Source organism: Chaetodon trifascialis, chromosome 4 (genome assembly GCF_039877785.1).
Source record: "Chaetodon trifascialis isolate fChaTrf1 chromosome 4, fChaTrf1.hap1, whole genome shotgun sequence".
NCBI classification, from domain to species: domain Eukaryota; kingdom Metazoa; phylum Chordata; class Actinopteri; order Chaetodontiformes; family Chaetodontidae; genus Chaetodon; species Chaetodon trifascialis.
The window spans coordinates 3,981,458-4,002,812 of NC_092059.1; the positions used below are offsets into that span (position 1 = coordinate 3,981,458).

A 21,355-nucleotide genomic window follows, 5' to 3' on the forward strand; every position below is an offset into this window, starting at 1 on the left:
TGCATGCTCCCACCACACCACCGAGCTCTGAGCCTCGCAGCCGTTCCGTGGCGCGTGCATACTACATGAGGTTTTCTCCGGGTGTTATCTTACTTAGCAGCTAAATATGACATTTTGCTCAGATTTGATTTAGACCAACAACAGAAAAATTAAATAAAATATTAAAATAAAATGGGCTGCACGGTGGCGCAGCAGGTAGTGCGTGTGCCTCACAGCAAGGTTGCCGGTTCGATCCCCAGGTCAGACGGGGCCTTTCTGTGTGAAGTTTGCATGTTCTTCCCGTGCATGCGTGGGTTCTCTCCGGGTGCTCCGGCTTCCTCCCACAGACCAAAAACATGCTCATTAGGTTAATTGGTGACTCTAAATTGTCCGTAGGTGTGAGTGCGAGTGTGAATGTTTGTCTGTCTTTGCATGTGGCCCTGCAATCGGCTGGCGACCGGCTCAGGGTGTACCCCGCCTCTCGCCCATTGTAGCTGGGATAGGCTCCAGTCCCCCGCAACCCCGAAAGGGATAGGCGGTATAGATAATGGATGGATGGATGGATTAAAATAAAATGAAAAAGCATTTTGCTGAAGTCCTTTATTTAATTTGCTGACAAATAGAGGTGATGTACAATACAAACCTCAAACTTAAGTGTTCTTTGATCACTGAACCAATTTATTCTCACAGAAGGCTTTGTTAAATTTAGGGCAGAGCCCGTTTTAACATGGGGAACATGAACATTCATATTCAAGGTTTTGGGCTGTTTATGTTCTGAAGAGTCACGTTCAGATTGAGAAAGATTGCTCCTGCCAAATAAAAGCCTAGTGTAATCATTTCAATGCAAATTTGACTTTAAAAACCAACTTTTATAAGAAACCAATAAGAACCAAAATGACTGAAAACACGTGGCTTCAAACAAGATGTCTGTTCCAACATTAATACTGAACTCAGAGAATCTGTGCCATGTTTCAAACTGACCAGCCTTCCTACAACAGCAAACTGTCTGCGCTGGCTTTAGCAAACCATGTTCAACATTTTCAATTTAGGGGCGCCGGGTAAAACAAATCCAAATAAAAAGTTAGCATTTCTGCCCCCGTGAATAAAAAGCTGCAGAGAACTAAATGGCAGGGCTGGTAACCTACAGCACTGGGCTACCAAACGCGTTATACTTCAGGTATCGTTGCTTTCTGTCGGGATTCTCCGGTTGTGAACGAATTTGATTGAGCGTGCAGAGTACATCGACTCCACGACGTGCTTCTGTTCAGTGCAGTCACGTGCCGCTTAATTCACGTTGTCAGAGGAGCTCGGCCATGGCTCCGAGCTGCGCCTGCTCAGCGTGGGGCGCCACATGCTCCAGGGGTTGTAGGTGCGACTCATCTCGGTGGAAGCCGGCGGCGACGGGGCGGGACTGCTGACCAGATCCGTCAGAGTCGTCGAGCTGGTCGTCGGAGAAAAAGGGTGTAAGGTTGAATCTGCGCTTGTTGACCAAATGGAGCTCCCGAAGGGCGTGGTTGCAGACCAGGGATTGCGGCCGTTTCCCAGGAGTGACTGTTAAAAGAGAAGAAGAAGAGAAGCTTCACAGTGGTGTTGTGAGCAGGAGGACGATCTGCAGGCTTTAAACAAACAGCCGCTCTTACTGCAGTCGGGGCAGTGGGTGAGCCGGAGCTGCTGGGCCAGGAGTGCAGAGAGTCGCTGCTCGGTATGTCCCAGATGGAGGAGGGCACAGGGGTGAACTCAGGCCAGCTCTGCTGAGGCTCAGATGACTTTGGGAGGTTCATGCCACTGAAAACTGAAAACACACCCACAGTTCAGTCTGCATGCAGCTTCTCCACATCCTCCTGTTCACTCAAACTGCTACACGGTTACCTCCTGTCAGGTTGAAGGAGTTGTTGGGTCCGAAAGCAGAGAAGGAGTTGGCAGAGTGGAAGTTTGGACTGCTGGCTGTGTCGATGGGACTCCACAATCCAGAGCTGAGGGACAGAAAACACATGCAGAATATTCCAGATGATGTCTGGAAGTGAATACATTTTCTTTCCTTTCACACTCACGTTACCTGTCAGAGCTGTCGCTTTCCACTGAGGTCATGTGTGCCAGACTCTTGCCTTGGCTGTCACTTTTACCTGGTCCAGATCCACCTGACGATCACATGAAAGATCAGCGTTATCTCATCGCAGAACTTATCGATTATTGATCGAGCTTTCCTTCATTGCTGCGTATTTACCTGGACTTTTGTCATAACCAGCAGCTACAGCAGCAAACGTGGGATTTCCATTTTTGCCTGGGAGTGGAGTGGCTGCAGACAGTTTATTTCCTGGGGCCTTCTTTTGATTTCCCTCACTGCAAAAAACGAGAATGAAATTCACCAAGAATCTGGATTAATTGGAGTTACATCCACTAATTCATGTTTTCCTCACTGTGAGGTGACCTTGGTGGAAGCTAACATGACTGCAGTTTCTCTGCTGCTGGCTGTAAGAACCAACAGAAACGTCTTCATCTTCTCCCGCCATCCGAGAAGTGAAGAAACTTAGGCTGACAGTTAAAACGTCACGTGTTCGCTAATCATTTTATTTCACACCGCTGTGACAGCCAATACAAAGCAGGAGTCTTCTGAAGCTCAAGGGACGATCGATACTGACCTCAGACTTCGAACTTGTAGGTTTTGCTGTTGTCTTGCTGCTTTTCTGTTTACTTTACTGGTTAGCTTGTTGAATTTTCTATTAGCATGTTGCGCGGCTAATGTGGCGAATAGCATCCACTGCAGACCTGCACACTGGAGCAATGTTGGTCAGGTACTAGTTAACCTACGTTATGGGGCAGATTATGGGCCTGTACCTCATTTTTATTCCTATTTAAATCCAATAAAAACACTTTTTAAATCATTTTTTTCTTTTCTTACAATATGTAGGAAATGACATCGCTAATAGAGTAAAACAAGATAGAATCACGTTTTCAGTGGAGCATCCCTTTAACGTGATATAATACTGTCATTATTTGAGCCAAAATAGCGTCATTTTATGAGCAAAGGTGCAGCGGTTGGATACCTGTTGCTATTGAGCACGCTGCTGTAGGTGCCCCGGGACAGTAAGCTGGGGGAGGTGGGTGGAGGGGAGCAGGTCCCGGCTGTGACGGATCTCTTCAGGAAGGGGTCTGCGTTTAATGTCTGGAGGGAGATCTGCTGGAGACTGTCAGCTTCTGCATGTGGAGAACAGGAGACGATCAGATCTTCACAGGTTCATCAGTGAGTGTGAGACAAAGGACAGACACCGGGCAGGACGGGACGGCTTCAGATCTTGACTTACGGACGCTGTTTTTGGAAAGCGGTACATCCCACTCTGGAGATGCAAACTCCTTCTCCCCCTCAGAGCTGCTGCTGTGGCCCAGCTCGGGCACGGAGCCACTGGACAACAGCTTGGCCAACAGAGAGGGACGCCCGTCCTCCAGCTTTCCATCTACTGTCAAAGCAAACACGTCACAAACACGTCTGGCATTGAAGCAAAGGACAAGGAGACGACATTTAGAGACCGAGGACACTCACGTCTCTGTTTCTGCACGGGTCTCGTCTTTGGGATGTTGGTGAGAGGGTAGAGAGCTTTGGATGTGAAGCTCTTGCGTTGTTTGTTCTCCAGCGGTGTTACATAAGGCAGCTCCAGAGAACTGAGGACAACGAGGACAACGAAAGATGAGCGCGTCCAGCTGCAACTGAAGACGAATTAAAGTGAAATCAAAGGGAAACATGAACACACCTGGACTTCTCTGCTTGGCTCTCTTTCTTTGTGGTTCCTTGTTTCTTGGTTTTGGGTTTGATTAAGAAGTTTGAAGGTTCTTCTTTCACTTTTCCTGTGATTACTGTCCTCCCTTTCTTTGTCAATGGTTCCTGCAGGAAACGATGGGAAAAGGTCAAATAGCAGCTTGCTTACAGTATCATGATGTCACTTCCGCAGCAGTGGAGGAAAGCTGTTTTAAAGTCTGTTGAACCAAATCAAGTCTGAGTCTCAAGGCGTGACCTGAGAGTCAGTCAGCAAGTTTTTCTGGTTTGTCAAAGCTGAGATCAGCTAAAGATGAGAAGCAATGAGCACATTTTGCAAAGCATTCACTTCTAATTCAGCTGATTTAAAATTTAAAAAGTCAGCGGCCACTTTTATTTTTAACTGAAAGCTCATATTTTTTACAGTGTAATGTGAGCGCTGACCCAAACACAGAGCTTTCATTTAAAGTGTCGCAGGGACGCAGATTTATAGAAGGACAGGAAGTGACATCGGTTCAGATCGAGAGGCTGCAGGCAGAAAACTTAAAGTAGTTCAATTCAAAGCCCTGAAAGTCTACAGACTCATTTTATCAGGAAAGGCTGCAGTCTTTCATCTGAATGTAGAGTTGTCAGAGTGTGCATGAGCTTATGGAGACATTGTGCACATCCCGGTTCTGTCATTCATCATTCATGACAGCTTGAGCTCCACGAGGCAAATGTATGCACAGCATTCTGCTTTTCAATATTTATGCATCATAAAGTCAAGTCTCAGCTTTTTGCCTTCATGTCTCAAGTCAAACCACGTCCTCATTTTTGAGTCCAAATGTCAAGTGCGGCTCTGGTGGAAGCACCAGGACGCGAGCGGGACGACAGCGGGTACCTCTTTGATGTTTGTCTCCACGTCTGGATTGGAGGTCTCTGTGGTGGTGGAGGAGCTGTCGTCGTTGTCAGCCAGGTTATCTTTGAGCTCGTCTCCCTGAGTCTTTACTGATGATTTTTTCTCTTTCTCCTCCTTCTTCCTCTGGGCTTTTGCTTTGCCCCTCAGCTTCCCTTTAGATTCCAACACTGCAAACAACACAACACATGCGTCAAAGCCCTGTCAATGATTACTGAGGTCTCTGCCCTGCGGCTCTCGCCTGATTAAAGGTGGGTACCTTTGTTTTGTATTGACTGAGAGCTCTGTTCCTGTAGAGTCTCGCCGCTGAGGGACTCTGGACGGTCGAGGTCGTTGTCCATGGCTCCTATCAGGTTGGCATATTCTGCATCCTCGGGGCCGAGGCCTCTGTGAGGCAACGATGACCCGGCTAAACTTTGACTCTGCAGATCCAGCTGTTTGGCACTCCGAGCCTTCCGGTTGGTTAGCTGACAGGCGGCTGGAGGGCCGTCTTGGCCTGAGCTTGTACTTCCTTTGGTCAGCTGGGAGGAAGCAGCTTGCATAGATGGGCGGCTGAAGCCGATCCTGGACCTCTTCTCTTGGCTGTCTGAGTCGGATAAGGTGCGGCTGTTGCCTTGTCGGCCTCCAACCCGAGCTGCTCCGTTACTGGACGCGTAAACTCCTCTGGAGTTCTGGGGCGAGTCGCTGTAATCATTCAACCTGAACGGCGACAGAAGAGACTCAGACACTGAACCCTCTCACATTTTCTGCCATGTAAACCAACTTTCTTTGAATCCCTTCACTGCTCTTTTATCTGGTTTTGCTGTAAAGATCACGGTTTATTTCTTTCTGCAGCTGATTTCTTCTTAAATTCAGAAAGAAGTGAAGCTCCTGAAGTGATTCCGGGGCTCTGACACACTAGTCTGACTTCACACCACAGCCTCCATTGGATGAGTGTGTGGGTTCCAGTCAGATGCCTGAATTCATCATCCATAAATATTAAGTTTTTGCTCCTTGAAATGAAAAAAGAAAAGAAAATACACTACATGGGTGAAATCACTTATTCACCTGGCTGAGCGGCCAATCAGGGAGCTCTCACTCGTTAACAGCATCAGGTCAAACATGCAAAGCTTCCAGTGACCAGTGATAAGAGCCAACAAGTGGTTAGAGCAGCAGACACTGCAAAACCTGTGGACAGTGGTTAACCACAGACACTCCACCACTGCCTTCTCTTTGTGTCAGCGTCTGATCAATCAGTCAGAACGATGGATCACTGTTTCAGCAACAGCTAAAGGACGCACTCGGACTGTTTTCGAGTTTTGAAATCATGAATATTAGATCCGTCTATTATACACTTACTTTGAATCACTGTGAATTTGCACAATTTCCCTGAGATTAAACGGTCTCCCAGTCTCCAACGTGGAGTTGGATTCCACTGACACACGTCTCTTGAAAGGCTCCCAAATGCTCTGAGCCTCCAGGTAGGCCGTGGCAATCACCAACAGAAACATAAAACTGGAGAGACATAAACAAACGTCAGCTGTGAGACGGGCTGGAATCCAACATGAAGCGCGGCGCCGCAGACTGGACTCACCTCATAATGAGAGACACGATGATGTAGAGCTCCAGCTCCCAGCTCGGCCTGGGCAGGGTCTCTGCACATGCAGCTAACATGTGGTAGGGCAAGGAGGCGTTCAGGACAAACACGAACTCAGAGCCTCCACATGTCACCAGTTTCAGCTCCCGGATCACTCGAGATGAAGTGAAGTCGGGTGTAAACCTGGTGGGAAAGGAAGGAAACGTTCAGAGGCCGTTTCAAACAGCACAAAAACCTTGCTGATCTGCATCTGAAATCTATCAATGTGTCAAAGTAAAGAGTTCTAATTGCAGCCTGAAAGCTGCAGGAAAGCCTCTGAAACTTCCTTTCAAAACACAGATTTGTTGAATTTAATCCTCTCTAAGATACACTGGAATTCAGCCCAGAGGAGGTCATCCGGATGTTATCGCATTCATCGAGTCACCTCAAGAGCTGAATACAGATGATGCCTTCAAGCGCTCTCTGTAATAAAATGTATCTATTGCCCCACATGCACCTGGTATTAAGATGTATCCTGACAAGGAAAAACGCTCATGGTCACAACTTACGTAGACGTAAACACCATCCAAACATGCTGGCATCTGCAGGCTAACACTGATATCTGCTTTCAGTGAACAGAAAATCAGGTTGCTCAAATTTAGAGAGCGAGAAGGCGAAAACAAGTCACTGAATCACATGTGACGCATTCACAAGAGGGCATAAGAGGGCATCAGCACCTCACTGCAGCCTTTGGTGGGCGTTACTATTATTTACTGACTGTAAACAGAACAAAGCCACCAAAAGCCAGTGTTGTTATTAGAGCTCTGCTTTTCCTGCTATGGGTGAACATGCTTTGATTGCATGTGAAGAGTTTGATGAAAACAAGCTTGATTCTGTCGCTCATTCCACTCTGTATGCTGTTTATCATGCACTAGTGTGGATATTTACAGTTTAATGTGCAATAAATAGTGTTGCGCTGCAGACAGACCAAAGGTTGGGGAGGGAAGGTCGTAAACGTAGCACACGCTATGGCGGGCTGTAAATCATACAGTGTTTTATTAAACATTTCGCTGTCATCGATCTCTGTCTCTGTACTCACAGGACACTCGCTGCAGTGGAGCAGCTTCCCCTATAAAACAGGACTATAAACACACCTTATTTCCTGAACGAGAGTCCCACCCTCGCTATCAAACCGGCTGAACGTTGGACGGCTTCATGGCTTCACATGTTAAAGTTTAAGAATTGAGCAGACTTAACTCAAAGGCGAGCAGGTGGGTTCATTTCCACCTGGACATGAATGCATCTCGTCCCATTCTGCATGGAAATGAAGTGTTGCGATACATTACCCATAAGCCACAGCTGCAGCCCCTCGGGGGACTGCGTGAATCCCCTCCTAAACTAACTCTCCTCCAAAAACTGCTCATTTTCAACATGCATAGCACCACGCTACGTACTGTGCAGCTCATCAGAAACAGCTAGCACGTGAACCGAGGCTAACAAGACGCCGAGTTGATTCGATAAATCTACTTACTTCTCATTTACTTGCTGCCACGTGGCCCAAATGCCCATTCTCACAATGTTAACCAGAGTGAGAAATAACCTGCGTATCCGCCCCGTGTTTCTGATCTGCTCCAAAATCCAGCTCTTCTTCGGCTCATTCTACACACTTCCGACAAGCTTCATGAAAATGGGGCCAGTAGTTCGTCCCACTGACAAACGGGACCAAAAACAAAACCTCCTTGGTGGAGGTAGGAGTGGGCGGGTAGGCTGACAACATGCTAGTTTACAACAGGCAGTAAAAATCAGATCGCTAATCAGTGAGGGTGTGTGGCTCTTGTTTGACACATTTGAATGTGTTTAAGACCTCCACAGGCGCTTTCACTGAAATGTTCTCTGAGAAAAAAGTCCATCGCGGCCTGTGACCGAACCTCACGTAGCAATAAGAGTGAAGGTGTCAAACGTCCTGCGTTAACAGGTGCAAGTGAACACACCCACAGTTCTGAGGAGAGGTCTAATGAGTGGAAACCTTCCAGGGCGGACCGAGGACACGTGACACTTTCAATTACAGCAACTTTTATTTCAGAATTTAAGATTTAGCGGTTTAATGGCTTAAAATTAGAAGTGACCCTTAATCTAGTGGCTGCTGGAACAATGAAATTTCTCACAGGAAACCAGCAGAGCACATTTTAACAGCGATGTGTCAGAGTATCTGATCCTGGAAAATGAACCTTCAACCACCGCAGCGCCTCCGAGTTTGGACAAGACAAACAGCAACTTTTACATCAGTATTTATAGTCCGAGAGGGTGAGGACGGCATGTGGCCGCCGAGCTGGTGTCGCTCTGACTTCTGGGTAAAGCTTGATTGAAGAGAAACGTCCTGACTTGAATATTTGAGGTGACTGTGTGTCCACATCGAGAGCGGACTTGAACTTTAAAGCAAAACGAGACCCGAGGGGAGCGAGCAGAGACAGAGAGCCAATTCATCCTCTTACTGAGGGCTTACTCAGCCACAGAGGCTGAGGACGAGTATTAATAGAGCCTGTGGGTGATGGGGAGAAGACGCACACACACACACACACACACACACACACACACACACACACACACACACACACACACACACACACACACACACACACACACACACACACACACACACACACACACACACACACACACACACACACACACACACACACACACACACACACACACACACACACACACACACACCATGCAGCTCTCATACTCCTTTGCACTCCTTGCTTCTCACACACGTCCAGATCAGACAGAGGGAGACACTTGCAGACAAAGAGACACGACGCCTTCGTCCACTTACAGTATGATGAGGTCTTTTGAAGCGTTTGGCTTAAGTGCAAATTCTTGACAGTTGAGAACTTTGAATCCATAACCTTCACAAGCCTGTCCGTTGATTTCCGCTGATCTGATGGTGATCGGGAGCAGGCCCGTGTTCTCCACCCTGAAGGTCCTTTTGAGAGTGAAGTTTGGCTCTTTGACTTTCGTCTCTGAAATAAAGGAAGAGATCATTTTAAACGGACTGTTTTTTTTTTTATCACTGTCTAACGTGCGAAGGCAAAGAGTGTTGTGAAGGCTTTAATGCCCTTCTGGTTTGTCTTTGCACCCTCAGTTAAGAGAGAACTCATGTGCAGCCGATGCAACAGACCAGGATGGAAATAAGCTGAAGAAATTGTGTTTTTAAACAGTAACAGCACTAATGATCTTTTATGGAGACAAGAGGAAACAGTGTTTGTACAATAAGGTTCAAGCTCTCCTCGTGGTTATGACATTCTCGGTGTGCAGAAGCCTGTTGTGAAATTATGCACATTAATAAACATCAAATTACTGATGAGTCAGAGACTCAACGTGCAGAATGTGTTTTACCGTGTGTTAAAAATTGATCTGAGAATCAAGACGGTCGACGTGTAACTACGTCTGTATGAAGTCTGTGGAAGGAGCCACTTACACGATAACTGAGCCAAGTTAAACTGAAACTGTTTAACCTGATTTACATGATCCCTCATCAGTTCAACCACTGAATTATCTGTGCTGGTGAGAGACGAGTGAGAGTGAGATTCATCAGTGTGTCTGTGGGAGTTTATGGGCAGCATAACTCGGGAAAAAAAAGACAAAATATAACTGAATTTGTGATCTGGCCAGTGGAGAAAGATATATGTGTCTGAGTGTGAAGTTTTATTGACATCTGGATTTTATCCGGATAGGAGAACGGCTGAAAAGGGGCCCATGGTCGCGCTGATCCGGACCACAAACTCACTCTCTGTGCAGTCTTTCAGCAGAGCCTCAGTCATCTTGAACCTCAGCGAGCTGCCCTGTCCCGGAGGCTTCCCTGCAACCTTCAGGCTCTCCGTCGTACCTCGGCCGTGAAGTATGATGGTGTCGATCACAGTCAGGTTATTCCTACACGGATTCCCAGAGAAGCACAGAGTCACAGAGGAGAAACACACACCTGCTGAAGGGACTGTATGGTTGTGACATTACCTGACTATGAGGAGGGAGGAGACGCTGTGGTTGCTGACGGGAGTGAACCTCACGTTGAATGACTTGACTTCTCCGGGCAGCAGGAGGAGGTTGTACACAAAGGGTCTGGTTGATCCCTCTACGAAGCCTGCACTGCTCTTCATTAGGGATGTCTGCCAAACAAACAGAGGGCCTGTCAGAGACAAACAGCTTCCACATGCTGCCTCCGCCTCGGACAAGAGGACCGTGTATGTGCAAACAACCGCTTCTCTGAATTCCTGAATGATGGCCAACGTCTCGCGGCACTCACTTGATTTCTGTGAACCTGAAACTCGAAGGTGTTTGTGTCGATGTTGATGTTGGACAAATTTCCTAATGGCAACCTGGGAAATAAAATCAGAGAAGACCACAGTCAGAGTCAGGCGAGGGGACAGAGGACAAGAACGCTCTGGATTCATGGAGGTTCCTCACCGGTCCGCCAGCTTTCCAGAGAAGACTGAGGGGTTGGGTAACAGGGCCAAGGGGAGAACTTGGACGTAGACGAGGACGTCAGCAGGATTCTGCAGAATCACCTCCTCGTCCTGCAGAGACGCAGAAAGATGTCCGCCTCAGTTTCAAACAACAGCGTAGGACACTCCGGCACGTGTTGTGACAAGAGGCGGCTCGTTTGTACTCACAGAGGAGCTGTTTGTGTTGGTCAGAGGGAACGTGATGCGCTGGGAGGAGTTGACCACCGAGGGCCAGGTCAAGTGCGCCGTTATTTTAGCCTGCACGTTTTTCTGAAGGTCCGTGTTGACTTCAAAGACGGCTTCAACCCTTTTTGAGGAGAGAAACATCTTGTGACAGCCTGTAAATAGCCCGTCTGTGTGAAACAGCTAATTTAACAGCAAAATTCGATAACCAAAGCACAAAGAACGCTGAACCTAAACCCCTGACGTGCTTACTTATGGCCCGAGCGCTCTTTCAGCTCTTTCCATCGTCTGAGGAGTTTCTGGTGGAGATCCACATCGGCGTCCCAGATATCCTCCTGTAAGGCCAGCCCATGAGGCTTCGCCTCCGCTGTGAAAGAGAAGTTTGCTTTTTTAATTTTGACTCTTGTGAAATCTGACTGCTACACACACATTTAAAAAAAAACAAAAAAAACTTACATTTAAGCACAAATGGCAGCCCCACATAACAGTGATCACCACACTGCAAGCTGGCGTCAAAATAAATATTTGCCACCTGAAAAAGATGGAGGAAAGAAAATAAGTTCGTGTTCGTACGGCTCGCTCATGGCGCTCGGTGAGGCGAGGCGCTACCTTAGATTTCCGTCTGGGCTCCAGCTCGTCCTTGTTGTTGCGGAGCCGTTTGTAATAGAAACGTATGTCTTCTGTCAGGGAGCGGATCTGCTGCAGCCTCACTTTTTGTGTGAAGGAGCTCTGTATGCTGTAGCTTTGATGAACAACTTTCCCCTGAGGACAAACACAGACACGTCAGGAGTTGCCGGCGCAGGGCGGCTGCGAGAGCTCCCTCGTCAACACATCCAAATGTTTACTCACTGGGAATGAAGGTGGTAAGATGATGTGTTTGGGGGAGCTGGTTAATGTGCCCACTGCTATGAGAGCTTTCACTGGGATGGTTAAAATCTGAGGGAAAAGCAAAAAAAACGTCACCTTTAGACTGAACTGTGTGTTTTTGTTGAGAGAACAGATGATTTGTGACGACCTACCTCGTAATCCGTGGTTAGATGCACGGCTCCATCATACGTGCCCTCCAGTGCCTTGGCCACAAGCGTCACTCTGAACGCTGCGTAGTAGCCAGATGCTAATATCACCTTGGAAGGAACAAAAACATAAAAATTCTTTGTTTTTTTTAATGCAAAAATACCTCAGGGGACTCAAACTTCAGATTCCCTACATGAGGAAGCGGTTTGCTGTAAAGTACCTTGTTTTTGGGGGGTTTTCTAATCTAAGTGGTTGTGAGATATTTTCACATCCTGTATAAAGTGAAACTGGCGTGCGGTACTGTGCCCTTTTATGGGTCAAAATAACAATCACCTTTATGATATTCTACAGGTATAATATCAGAAATACACATTTAAATATTTGTTTCTGGCACTGAGAATTCACTTCCTGCTTAAAATAAGCTTCTACCTGGTCAGACATAACACACTTTATACTTTGTTTAAAGACAAAAATTACTTTAAATTTCAAACGCAGTTCAAGGGCATATTTTAAATTTAGACACTAAAAGTGTCACTGACAGATCTGAACTGATGAATTACAGATGCTTTCTCTCACTTGTTCTAGTGCTTCTCCATGAGTCTTGTCAGACCTCTGCAGTAGTTCTGCATTAGCCTCCACAAGCTGGAGTCACTGTCAGTGTCCATGTCAGCAGCAGCAGACACAAACAACAGCGAGCAGGTCAGTGGAGTTTGCATCGCGGTGACTGTGAGCTGCTAATGGTCACATTAACGCTCGTGTTTGCATGAGCTTGACATTAGCAGCTAGCTTCCTCGCAAAGAAGCAAATACAAATTAATCCATTTTGAAAACTATTTCATGAACTTTTCGGTTCTTTAAACGTCGGTCAGAGCCGTGAGGCAACACGGTAAAAAAGAAGAAGCTGATCAGCTGTGCAGCGGGGACTCTGGACCAGCAATGCACAGTAAAAATAAACCCACACAATGTGAATGCCTAATGAAGAACGGCCTGATGTGAAAAACGTTGTCGTGCTACAGTCACAGTTTATGTCACTAACTGCACGTATGCAAAAGCAGCAACCTTAAGTGCGTCTGCAGTGTGATGAAATACAAAAACACTGCAACCTCCAAAATGACCATGACGTCAAACTGTCCTGTAGCTCAGTCTCAACAAAAACAGAGGCTTCGTAAAGGTGAGTCTACTCTGCACCAACGTCCAGAGATGAAATCTAGAGTTTCTACCACGTTTCGTGTGATCAGAGCGTGACGCTAACAGCAGCTTTGCAGTGACTTACTGTTTTATGATGCGAGGCTGAAGTGTTCTGCAGCTCTCGCAGCGAACTCAGGGCCACTGTTGTGTTTCCTTTCTCTGTCTTCAGCAGCTCCATGGACAGACTGTCTCCTGTGACCAGCCAGGACTTGATCTCCAGCTGGAGGACAGAGAGCAGTTTGACTGAAAGCATGACACACATGGACATGTGATACTCTTTGCTGAAGGATTTGTGTACTTGAGCTGAACAATGTGTGACGCTTTATCAAGTATCACTGTGGACATGAATATGTTAGCACAAAGGCTAATGTTGGAACAGGTTTAACTATTGCAGTGAACAGAGTGCAAAGCACACGTCAGCATAGTGAAAAAAATGCAGAAGTTCCTCCCACAACGGACCTAATGTGTGTGTAGTGCTGTGAACAGCTAAGACAATCACAAAAATAAAGCTCCATTCTTCATTATTTTTTACTTTCCTTCGGGGACAAAACATCCCTAAAATCGGACACTTGTTGCGTAATCAGCCACTGTTCTGTGCGAGTTGAAATGCGCGCAGTTTACCGTGTAACCTCACCTCTATGGGATTACTGTTAACCACCACGAATATGATGCTGCTGGTGTGGGTTGCACTGCGAACACCAAAGTCCAGGATGTTCTCGGTCAGACTGGGAGGCAGGACCAGTGGCTGTTCAGGCCAGGCGACAAAGAGCAGACACCACGTTACAGACAGACACACATACTGGAATAACACAGTGACTGGACACGTGTTTACATTTAACCAAGTCCTGAATCTGACTTGACTTCTGTTTTACTGTATAGGAAATTCTGCAATAACAACATAGAATTGCTGTGAAAATCTGCAGTAGCTCCGAAACAGAGCTACAGACGAGCCAGACCGCAGTTAATGCACTCTGGTTGTGTAGTTCCTGCATTCTGGCTTTGAATGGCTGCAGTAAGTTGCTATACTGTGGCCTCGAGAAACCACCACCACCACACTTCCTGCCAGCCAGACAGCTAAAGCAAGAGCGCTACATCCAGCAGCAGCTAGCTGGTGAAATACCCACGGCTGGCCTTATTAAAGCCGGAACTGAATCTAAACTCTGATGTTTCCCCTCCAGTGTACAACAAATATCCACTTATGACAGAGAGCAGAAACACAGCTAAGCTCCTGCCTAATGCTAACTAGCTTAGCAGATCTCAGTCGCCGCCGTCTCAGCTTTTGACTCTAGTGAACTTATGCAATTTGGTGTGACTGATCTATCTTCATATATCTGTTATGGAGTTTGACAGCCAGCCTTTGCGACGCATGTGGACCGCCAACGTCCGTGCAGGGTGTGTACCTCCAGGAAGCCCGTGTAGGCTCGCACGGGCAGGTGAAACTTTGATGCGTTTGTGATGAGCAGGATGTTGCTGTCGATGTGAATGGAGGGTCGGACTGGCTGGAAGAGGAGGGAGAAGATGTACCGTGACTCATGAGGGGGGATGACGATGGGCGCGCTGAAGTTCTGCACCTGAAACAGAGAAAGTGGCGTCACTTTGACCTCGAGATCAGGCTTCACGGTCACAGCGCCCTCTGTTAACCCTCTGTGGCGACACTCACGTTAAACATGGTTTTGGCCTCTTCGGGCAGAGACACCTTATGTATCCGGATGGCAAAGCTGAAGGCATTTGTGAGGAAGATGGGTCTGTCCACCGGGTCGACGGGGCTGTCCCTGATGTGGAACAACGTGGCTGTGTGGTCAAAGCCCAGGTAGCTGCCAGAAGAGACGGCAAACCAGAGAGAACTTGAAGAAAACCAAAACTCTGAAAAAATGTTTTTCTTCTATCACACATAAAGCCACCCACGCCCTGCACATCCACAGGACAACTCACCCCTCTAAAACTTCTGCCTGGTACGGGATTTCAAGCTTGGAGTAACTCTTTTCTTTCGCTTTAACTGTTATTTTACCAGACAGCTGATATGGTCTTCTTGCTTTTGAGGCTGCAATAAAAAAAAGAAGGTTGAAACAGCGGATAAGTGGGCTGCAGAAGAGCACAAGGCCACACAAGAGGAAGTTGTGTAATACTTCAGCAGTGTGACAAATTGCTAGAGTGAGGACAAGATAGAAAACTACTAAAGCCAAAGAATGTCCAGATCATCACTAATACACCGTCAATATGTATTAAACAGACATAAGGTGAAAAGACAAGAACTCTGGCTGCTTAATTTTTGCTTAAGTGGACCTAAAACAAAGGTCAAATGAAAGAATCCTCATGAGGAAGTTGATGCACCACACACGGTAATCTAAAAAAACCCACAACTTCACTTCCTGTTGAGATGGTATATCTATGTTTGTGTCTCCCAATGAAGACTTAGGCCTCGTCCATGCGTCCACGGGTCATTTCAAAGACATTAAAGAAATAAATAGATAACATCCTGTCCGCACGAGCACTCTCTAAAAAACGGCGGTGACGTCTGTGTATCAGGTTATATATCAGTAACCTTCGCAGTGTTTTCTGATGCCGGTTTCTCAGTAACGGTGGAGGAGCAGCTGTACATTTATGTGTAAACACGTAAAAAGTCACGAGGCACTATTTTGGCCCCGTCTGCCATTGCCCAAAATGGCGTCATGTAAACAAAGGAGATAACGGAGCACACTCTGAAATCAAACAAGGGAGATAAGTGCACACGCTCTGCCGTCACGAGCAAGAAACTCCCCGTCTACCCTCTTTCTGAACATCTTCAGCCTGGAGGACGTTTCCGAAAGGTCCATTTTCAGTGACCTAAAGCTGTTTGTGTGTGGACGAAAAGGCCAAAAATGAGAGAAGAAGCTACTGTGGCTGAGGAAACATCACGCAGGCTCTGCAGCTCACACTTCCTGCTTTCTGTGGAAATGAAGACGATGTATTTTTATTCCTTTACGTACTCTTTTAGTTAACTTGTCTCTGCATCGCGTCCTGGATTTACTGCAGGACGGTGGTATCAAACTGCATTAGTTTGGCGTACCTAATAAACTGGCAACCGAGCGTGTATTTCAGCAGATCTAAGGTTAGATGTTACCACATTAAAAAAACACGACTTACCATCAAAACTGATACTTGCGACTTTGGTGTATCTGCTCTCTCCAGCCTTCAGTGTGACCGCTTTGAAGTCTATTGTGACGGCTTCGTTTGACGGCGTTGTGCGCACACTCTGTGAGGCAGAGGCACAGGACGGGTTACAGGAGGGATCAGATAAAGTCTGAGGTTTTAAAAAGGCCACTGAGGGTACCTACTGTGATCGGAACATCTTTCGTTCCTGAATTTAAAAGGTGCAGATTCAGCAGTTTGGGACGATCTGTAAGATGGAGGCAGAGTGAGAAAGGAAGCCGGGTGACAGACGGACGGATTGTGCAGCTTCTGCTGTCGGACTCCTCACCTTGTGACCGCAGCGTACCAAAGTCGAGCATCTCTGTGGAGGAGTATATACCAGGGGCTGCGCAGAGAGCAGAAAAGTGTTAAACGACAGGAGGGGAAGGACAGCAAGCGTTAGTATTCACAGGGTCTGATGGCGCACCTGAAGTGACCTCCACCTCCACAGGGAGGATGATGAACTGGTCCTCATTGGGAGCATTGGTTTTTATTCTGATGAAAGCGGTGTGGTTGTCTACATCTCTGGACGAGAAGCTGGCTCTCATCACGCCCTTTGTCTCAAAAGGGGGAATCTCCTGGAGGGAGAACAGGTGACGGTGACTGGACCGGACTGAGCCGACACACACACACGCTGGGACAAAACCAGTGATGTGGAACTCACCCATAATTTTCCAGTGCCTCCTTGTTGACCTGTGGGAAGCTCTAGATGGAGATCCCCACCACTGGAGTACATCTCAACAACCTGGAGGGAGACACACACAGCCAATCAGTCCAACATGAACCAGCCGGTCCACCCAAAAACAAACATGTAACCAAGATTAAACATCAGACTGTAATTACTCTGAATTACCTGCAGCGGTTCACTGTACGGGTTGTGGATGTGTATTAGTGGTGAGAAGCTGCTGTTCACCGGGACTCGAGCCCCGATGAAGGGCCGCAGTCTGTAGGGGTTTGGGATACCGACCCCAAAAACCTTCAGGACAGAGATGGAAGAGTCAGCCTGGTTTCTCCTGCAGCTAATCGTTAGAAAGCTGAAAGCTTATTCCGGTGGATACCTGGTATGTGAACACTCCATGATGTGACGTATTAATAAATAAAGTGTTTTCTACATTCCCAACTACTCGAGCGAGAAACACGACATCAAATGACGTGTTCCCTCCTGGTGGAATTATCTGTGGGAAGAACAGAAAACCGGCTCAGCACACACGATGAAGACATACGTCAAACACTGCTGAACAGAGGACGGCTTATCGGCGTGAAGTGACCCCCGAGCGGCTGGACCAATAACCTGAAAGACCTCGACGCGCACTCACACCTGACCCGAACGCTCCGCTGCTGCCAACACATTACAGCTACACTCTGACTTTAGCATTTTGGAGGTGACTGCGGCTGCAGGTGGCGAGCGTTCAGCAGCTTTTAGCTCAGATTCCTCTGAATCCTTCCCGGGCGGTTTACAGCAACGTCAACGATCGACAGAAGCGGCTCAAAAATAAAAGATTCACAAAGACTAAAATAGAGCAAAAGCTAAAGTAACAGGTGCAGGCGTGTGTGTGTGTGTGTGTGTGTGTTATACACACTTAAAACAATGTCCTTCTCTTTTTCTGCATGTTTCAGGGTAAAAAATGATGAAACTGCCTTTCCTTAATGTTATATCTAACTATACATCATATTAACCCCTGCTGTGTTAATGCACTAACACTAACCCGACTTTAAATCATGATCAGTTTCCTTGATCCAGACGACAGATAATCTTAAATTTGCATGTAGACTACAAAGAGCTTTGTGCTTTGTCGCCTTGTCCAGCTCCTCTGAGCGCAGTGATAACTGAAGACAAATCAGACGAGCACAGCGACATCTTTATCAACTCGTCCCTTCTGGATTTTGCCAGCTGGACAGTCACAGAACAAGTGTTCAGAGAGAAAATCAACCTGAAAGTGTAATATGGCCCCATCCCAACACACACACAGGAAATTACACCCTTGCTGCACACAACTGGTAATTCCAAATTTCCCAGACATTTAACGATATCGACTGGCCCGCTAAAGGTACCACAGCGGAGTCCGCACAGGAAATGGAGAATGAAGCTACAGAACAATAAAACTAAAAACAAAATCACTTGTTTAGTTCTGATGCAAAACACATGTGCCACTGGAGCTCGTGACCGCAGTGCAGACCTCCAGGGAACGGAGTCTCTAACTATATATGGGCTAAAGCGCAGGGAGGAATCCTGGTGTATAAATAGACGTTCAAAAAGACAGAAAACCCATTAGCAAAATAACACTGGGCAAAATAAACAGCAGCAGATATGAGGCAGGGGTTGGTTATGTGATGAAGAGGAAGGGTCCAAAACAGCCCGCTCTGACATACATTCTCTGTCAGGCTGTTTATGATGGTAAAACGGCTCTTAGGGCAAGAAGAGTTTGAGCAGTTTTAGCGCTTGAAAACCTGAAAATCACAATAACTCTGTTCTTAAAGTTGTCATAAATTCGTAAAAACGCGGTGCAGCCTGCAGGAAGGACCACCGACATCATTCACGTTAACGTCCACGTGCAGAGTCTCCCATCAGACCAAACTAATGACGCCCGATCAGATTAAAGAAAGCGAAGGATCCCCCTGGAGACATGTTCTGTCCTCATCGGGTCCTGTGACAGAGGACGAGGCCTCAGGTTATCTCCCTCCACTGAACATCTTCATGAACTCCACTCTGTCCTGAAGCTGGAATTAGTTTTATATTCACCGCTGTCACACATTCATGTGCCAGACATCTATGTACGAACCTTTTAAGCTACACTGTGTCTTGTCTCTTGTCTCTGCAAGTGTCCTCTCCTGATACGTAAATCAATCTGCGTCGACGCTGCCCAGTCATGACTTTTATTTTGAAAACATCTGCTCACAGCGAGGCTAACTCAAACTCTTCTTTTTAAATATCCCAGTCACTGTAAGAAGACGTTTTCATCGTCAGCTCACTATTTGAATGCCTGAAAACGAGTAATTGAGTAATCAACGTCTGAGGACAACACATGAGCTAAAGTGTCCCAGCCTGGTAAATGTTTAAGTGTGCAGCCAGCGTGACTGAAGCCACAGGACAGGTCTGTCATGTTCACGCGCAGCGCACAAAACACGCTCTGCTGGCTGACGCGTCAACATGAGTGACTGCGCAGTGGAGCAGCACCGCACCGCACCGCGCCGCGCCGCTGCTTACAGCAAATCAGTGAAACACGACGTCTTCACCCGACTGACCTCATGAGGTCGAGCAGTGAGGAAGTCCTCTGTCGCAGCTGTTTTGTCTTTCAGCTGCAGGAAGTGCGAATGTGTTGCATTGCGTGGGTAGACGTCTGCCGCTGGCCACCACTTCACGCTGCCTTTTAGCAACGATCTGCGCAATGTCTCACGATGTACTGCACGATGTTCAGAGCTCAAAGGAATAAAGCTTTCTACGACAACCGTCTGACACTGACAGCTTCTTCTGCAGGGAGCTAATTAGATCTGCACAGTTTGGGATCAGCTGGTCACATTACTGTTTGAACATCTGTGGTCAGGCCATGTTTGTATTCATGAGGCGTTTATAATAATACGATGGCATGACAGAAGAAGTCTGTTCAGAACCTGCTGTGATTATTCTTCTCCTCCAGTCACAGTAGACACTCCTTTGATTAGCACCACAAAGTTAAAATCCGGTGGTCTGGAAGCTTATTCACCTGCTATGAAATATGATAACGATCTTCTACGAACAGCTTCTGCAGCATAATGCAAGCTCGTGAACGCTGCAGGTGACTTTGCCCCAAATCGGTGGGGGTGTCAGGTCACGTGACCTCCCGGTGGCCTGTGTGAAAGACCAGGATGGAGACTTCTGACGTGCGTTTGCTATAACCGGCCACGGCGAAGTGAACGTGGAGCAAACAAGAAGCGCGCGGGCCGCAGGAGGTCAGCAGGCCGCTTCACTTCACTTTTTTCATACATGGCGAGGAGCAGAACGGGTCTTCCTCGCACAGTAGTCAGTTATTACCTGTCCTCGAGGGACACTGCATCCTGTGGGTTCAAATTACGATTTCAGTGCTTTTAAATAAAGGCCAATAAGGAGGATGTTTAACTTGATTACACTGCGGCCTGCTTTTCCTTTACTTGTTTACTGTGTCTCTTTACACACTGTCCTTCATCTCGTCTCCGCCTCTGAAAAACAGTTGAGACTACGTCCCCAGACTTCTTTGGTGTTGTCACATACTCTAACGACACGTGTGATGTGCATCAGGACTTCCCTCTGCACTGTCAGCGTCTATCTGCTGCTGTTTATGTTTGCCGCTGATGCCTGCAGAGGATTCCTGACGAGTTTCAAGCAAAGCCAGAAGGCAAAGAACACCTGAGAGACAGACGTGGCGTTTCCTGATCACTGTCTCTTGTTTACAATAACATACCACGCTGGCCAATGTTTACAGAGGCTTCATGAAGTGTGATGATCAAATAACACGGTGAGATCAGCACACAGCCGTGTGACTCCACGTTAACAGTGTTCAATATGTTGAGACAAAAAGTGATTTATACTCACCCTATTCTGGAAAAAGGATGCGTGAAAATGTGCTGTTGTTGCTGATATTGATATCAAACTAATTTGTTCTGAGCTAGGATTATGTAAATAAACTTTCTCCATTTTTGGCATTCCAACGGGCCTGTGAATGAGGAAGAGAAGCCTCTGTGAGAGTGAGTAAACAACAACAACAACAACAACAACAACAACAACAACAACGTGAGTGAAGAGATTAAACACACATCTAAGACAAATCTCACAGCGACGTCAACGTCGACACAAAGATCAACAGAGAAAACAAGTTTGGTGAAGAATTTAAGAGGAAAAATAAACGAGCAATGTCAAAGATGTTTTAACGGCAGCGAAGACAAGAAGAGACAGGAGAGTTTTTCAAAGTAAAATGACACAAATAACGTCCCTGTTAGCATCTCAACAAGGTGATTAATGACACTCTGACGTTCCTCTGGGTGACCTCCAAATGTTTTCTTTAAACATGTTATAACCCTTCAACATATGTGACGAGACGTAATGTAAAGGCTTTGATTTCCTACCTTCCAGGCAGCCTGTGGTTTCCTTCATTTCAATATGGTATGAAA

At 46.8% G+C, this 21,355-nt stretch overlaps 1 protein-coding gene across 2 annotated transcripts in view; it reads right to left on the reverse strand.

Moving 5' to 3' along the window:
• Positions 1 to 564: 564 nt before the first annotated feature.
• Positions 565 to 21,355, reverse strand: part of tmem131 (transmembrane protein 131) — a 28,249-nt gene continuing 7,458 nt past the window's right edge. The window contains exons 5-41 of one of the 2 annotated variants that reach the window (XM_070961644.1): positions 20,781 to 20,901; positions 17,293 to 17,409; positions 17,088 to 17,210; positions 16,899 to 16,979; positions 16,662 to 16,812; positions 16,524 to 16,580; positions 16,381 to 16,442; positions 16,190 to 16,298; positions 14,999 to 15,107; positions 14,727 to 14,880; positions 14,467 to 14,637; positions 13,701 to 13,811; positions 13,152 to 13,286; positions 11,885 to 11,989; positions 11,715 to 11,801; positions 11,475 to 11,627; positions 11,322 to 11,397; positions 11,118 to 11,232; positions 10,851 to 10,989; positions 10,645 to 10,754; positions 10,484 to 10,556; positions 10,195 to 10,346; positions 9,971 to 10,113; positions 9,017 to 9,203; positions 6,196 to 6,381; positions 5,961 to 6,116; positions 4,882 to 5,321; positions 4,608 to 4,792; positions 3,726 to 3,856; positions 3,518 to 3,636; positions 3,282 to 3,434; positions 3,024 to 3,174; positions 2,204 to 2,319; positions 2,036 to 2,117; positions 1,849 to 1,952; positions 1,620 to 1,771; positions 565 to 1,530 (exon numbers count right to left, since the gene is read on the reverse strand). In XM_070961644.1, the coding sequence (XP_070817745.1) occupies positions 1,264 to 1,530; positions 1,620 to 1,771; positions 1,849 to 1,952; positions 2,036 to 2,117; positions 2,204 to 2,319; positions 3,024 to 3,174; positions 3,282 to 3,434; positions 3,518 to 3,636; positions 3,726 to 3,856; positions 4,608 to 4,792; positions 4,882 to 5,321; positions 5,961 to 6,116; positions 6,196 to 6,381; positions 9,017 to 9,203; positions 9,971 to 10,113; positions 10,195 to 10,346; positions 10,484 to 10,556; positions 10,645 to 10,754; positions 10,851 to 10,989; positions 11,118 to 11,232; positions 11,322 to 11,397; positions 11,475 to 11,627; positions 11,715 to 11,801; positions 11,885 to 11,989; positions 13,152 to 13,286; positions 13,701 to 13,811; positions 14,467 to 14,637; positions 14,727 to 14,880; positions 14,999 to 15,107; positions 16,190 to 16,298; positions 16,381 to 16,442; positions 16,524 to 16,580; positions 16,662 to 16,812; positions 16,899 to 16,979; positions 17,088 to 17,210; positions 17,293 to 17,409; positions 20,781 to 20,901 (5,083 nt within the window). In that variant the 3' untranslated portion in view covers positions 565 to 1,263. The remainder of the gene's footprint in view (positions 1,531 to 1,619; positions 1,772 to 1,848; positions 1,953 to 2,035; positions 2,118 to 2,203; positions 2,320 to 3,023; positions 3,175 to 3,281; positions 3,435 to 3,517; positions 3,637 to 3,725; positions 3,857 to 4,607; positions 4,793 to 4,881; positions 5,322 to 5,960; positions 6,117 to 6,195; positions 6,382 to 9,016; positions 9,204 to 9,970; positions 10,114 to 10,194; positions 10,347 to 10,483; positions 10,557 to 10,644; positions 10,755 to 10,850; positions 10,990 to 11,117; positions 11,233 to 11,321; positions 11,398 to 11,474; positions 11,628 to 11,714; positions 11,802 to 11,884; positions 11,990 to 13,151; positions 13,287 to 13,700; positions 13,812 to 14,466; positions 14,638 to 14,726; positions 14,881 to 14,998; positions 15,108 to 16,189; positions 16,299 to 16,380; positions 16,443 to 16,523; positions 16,581 to 16,661; positions 16,813 to 16,898; positions 16,980 to 17,087; positions 17,211 to 17,292; positions 17,410 to 20,780; positions 20,902 to 21,355) is intronic. The other variant, XM_070961643.1, reaches the window with a different exon arrangement.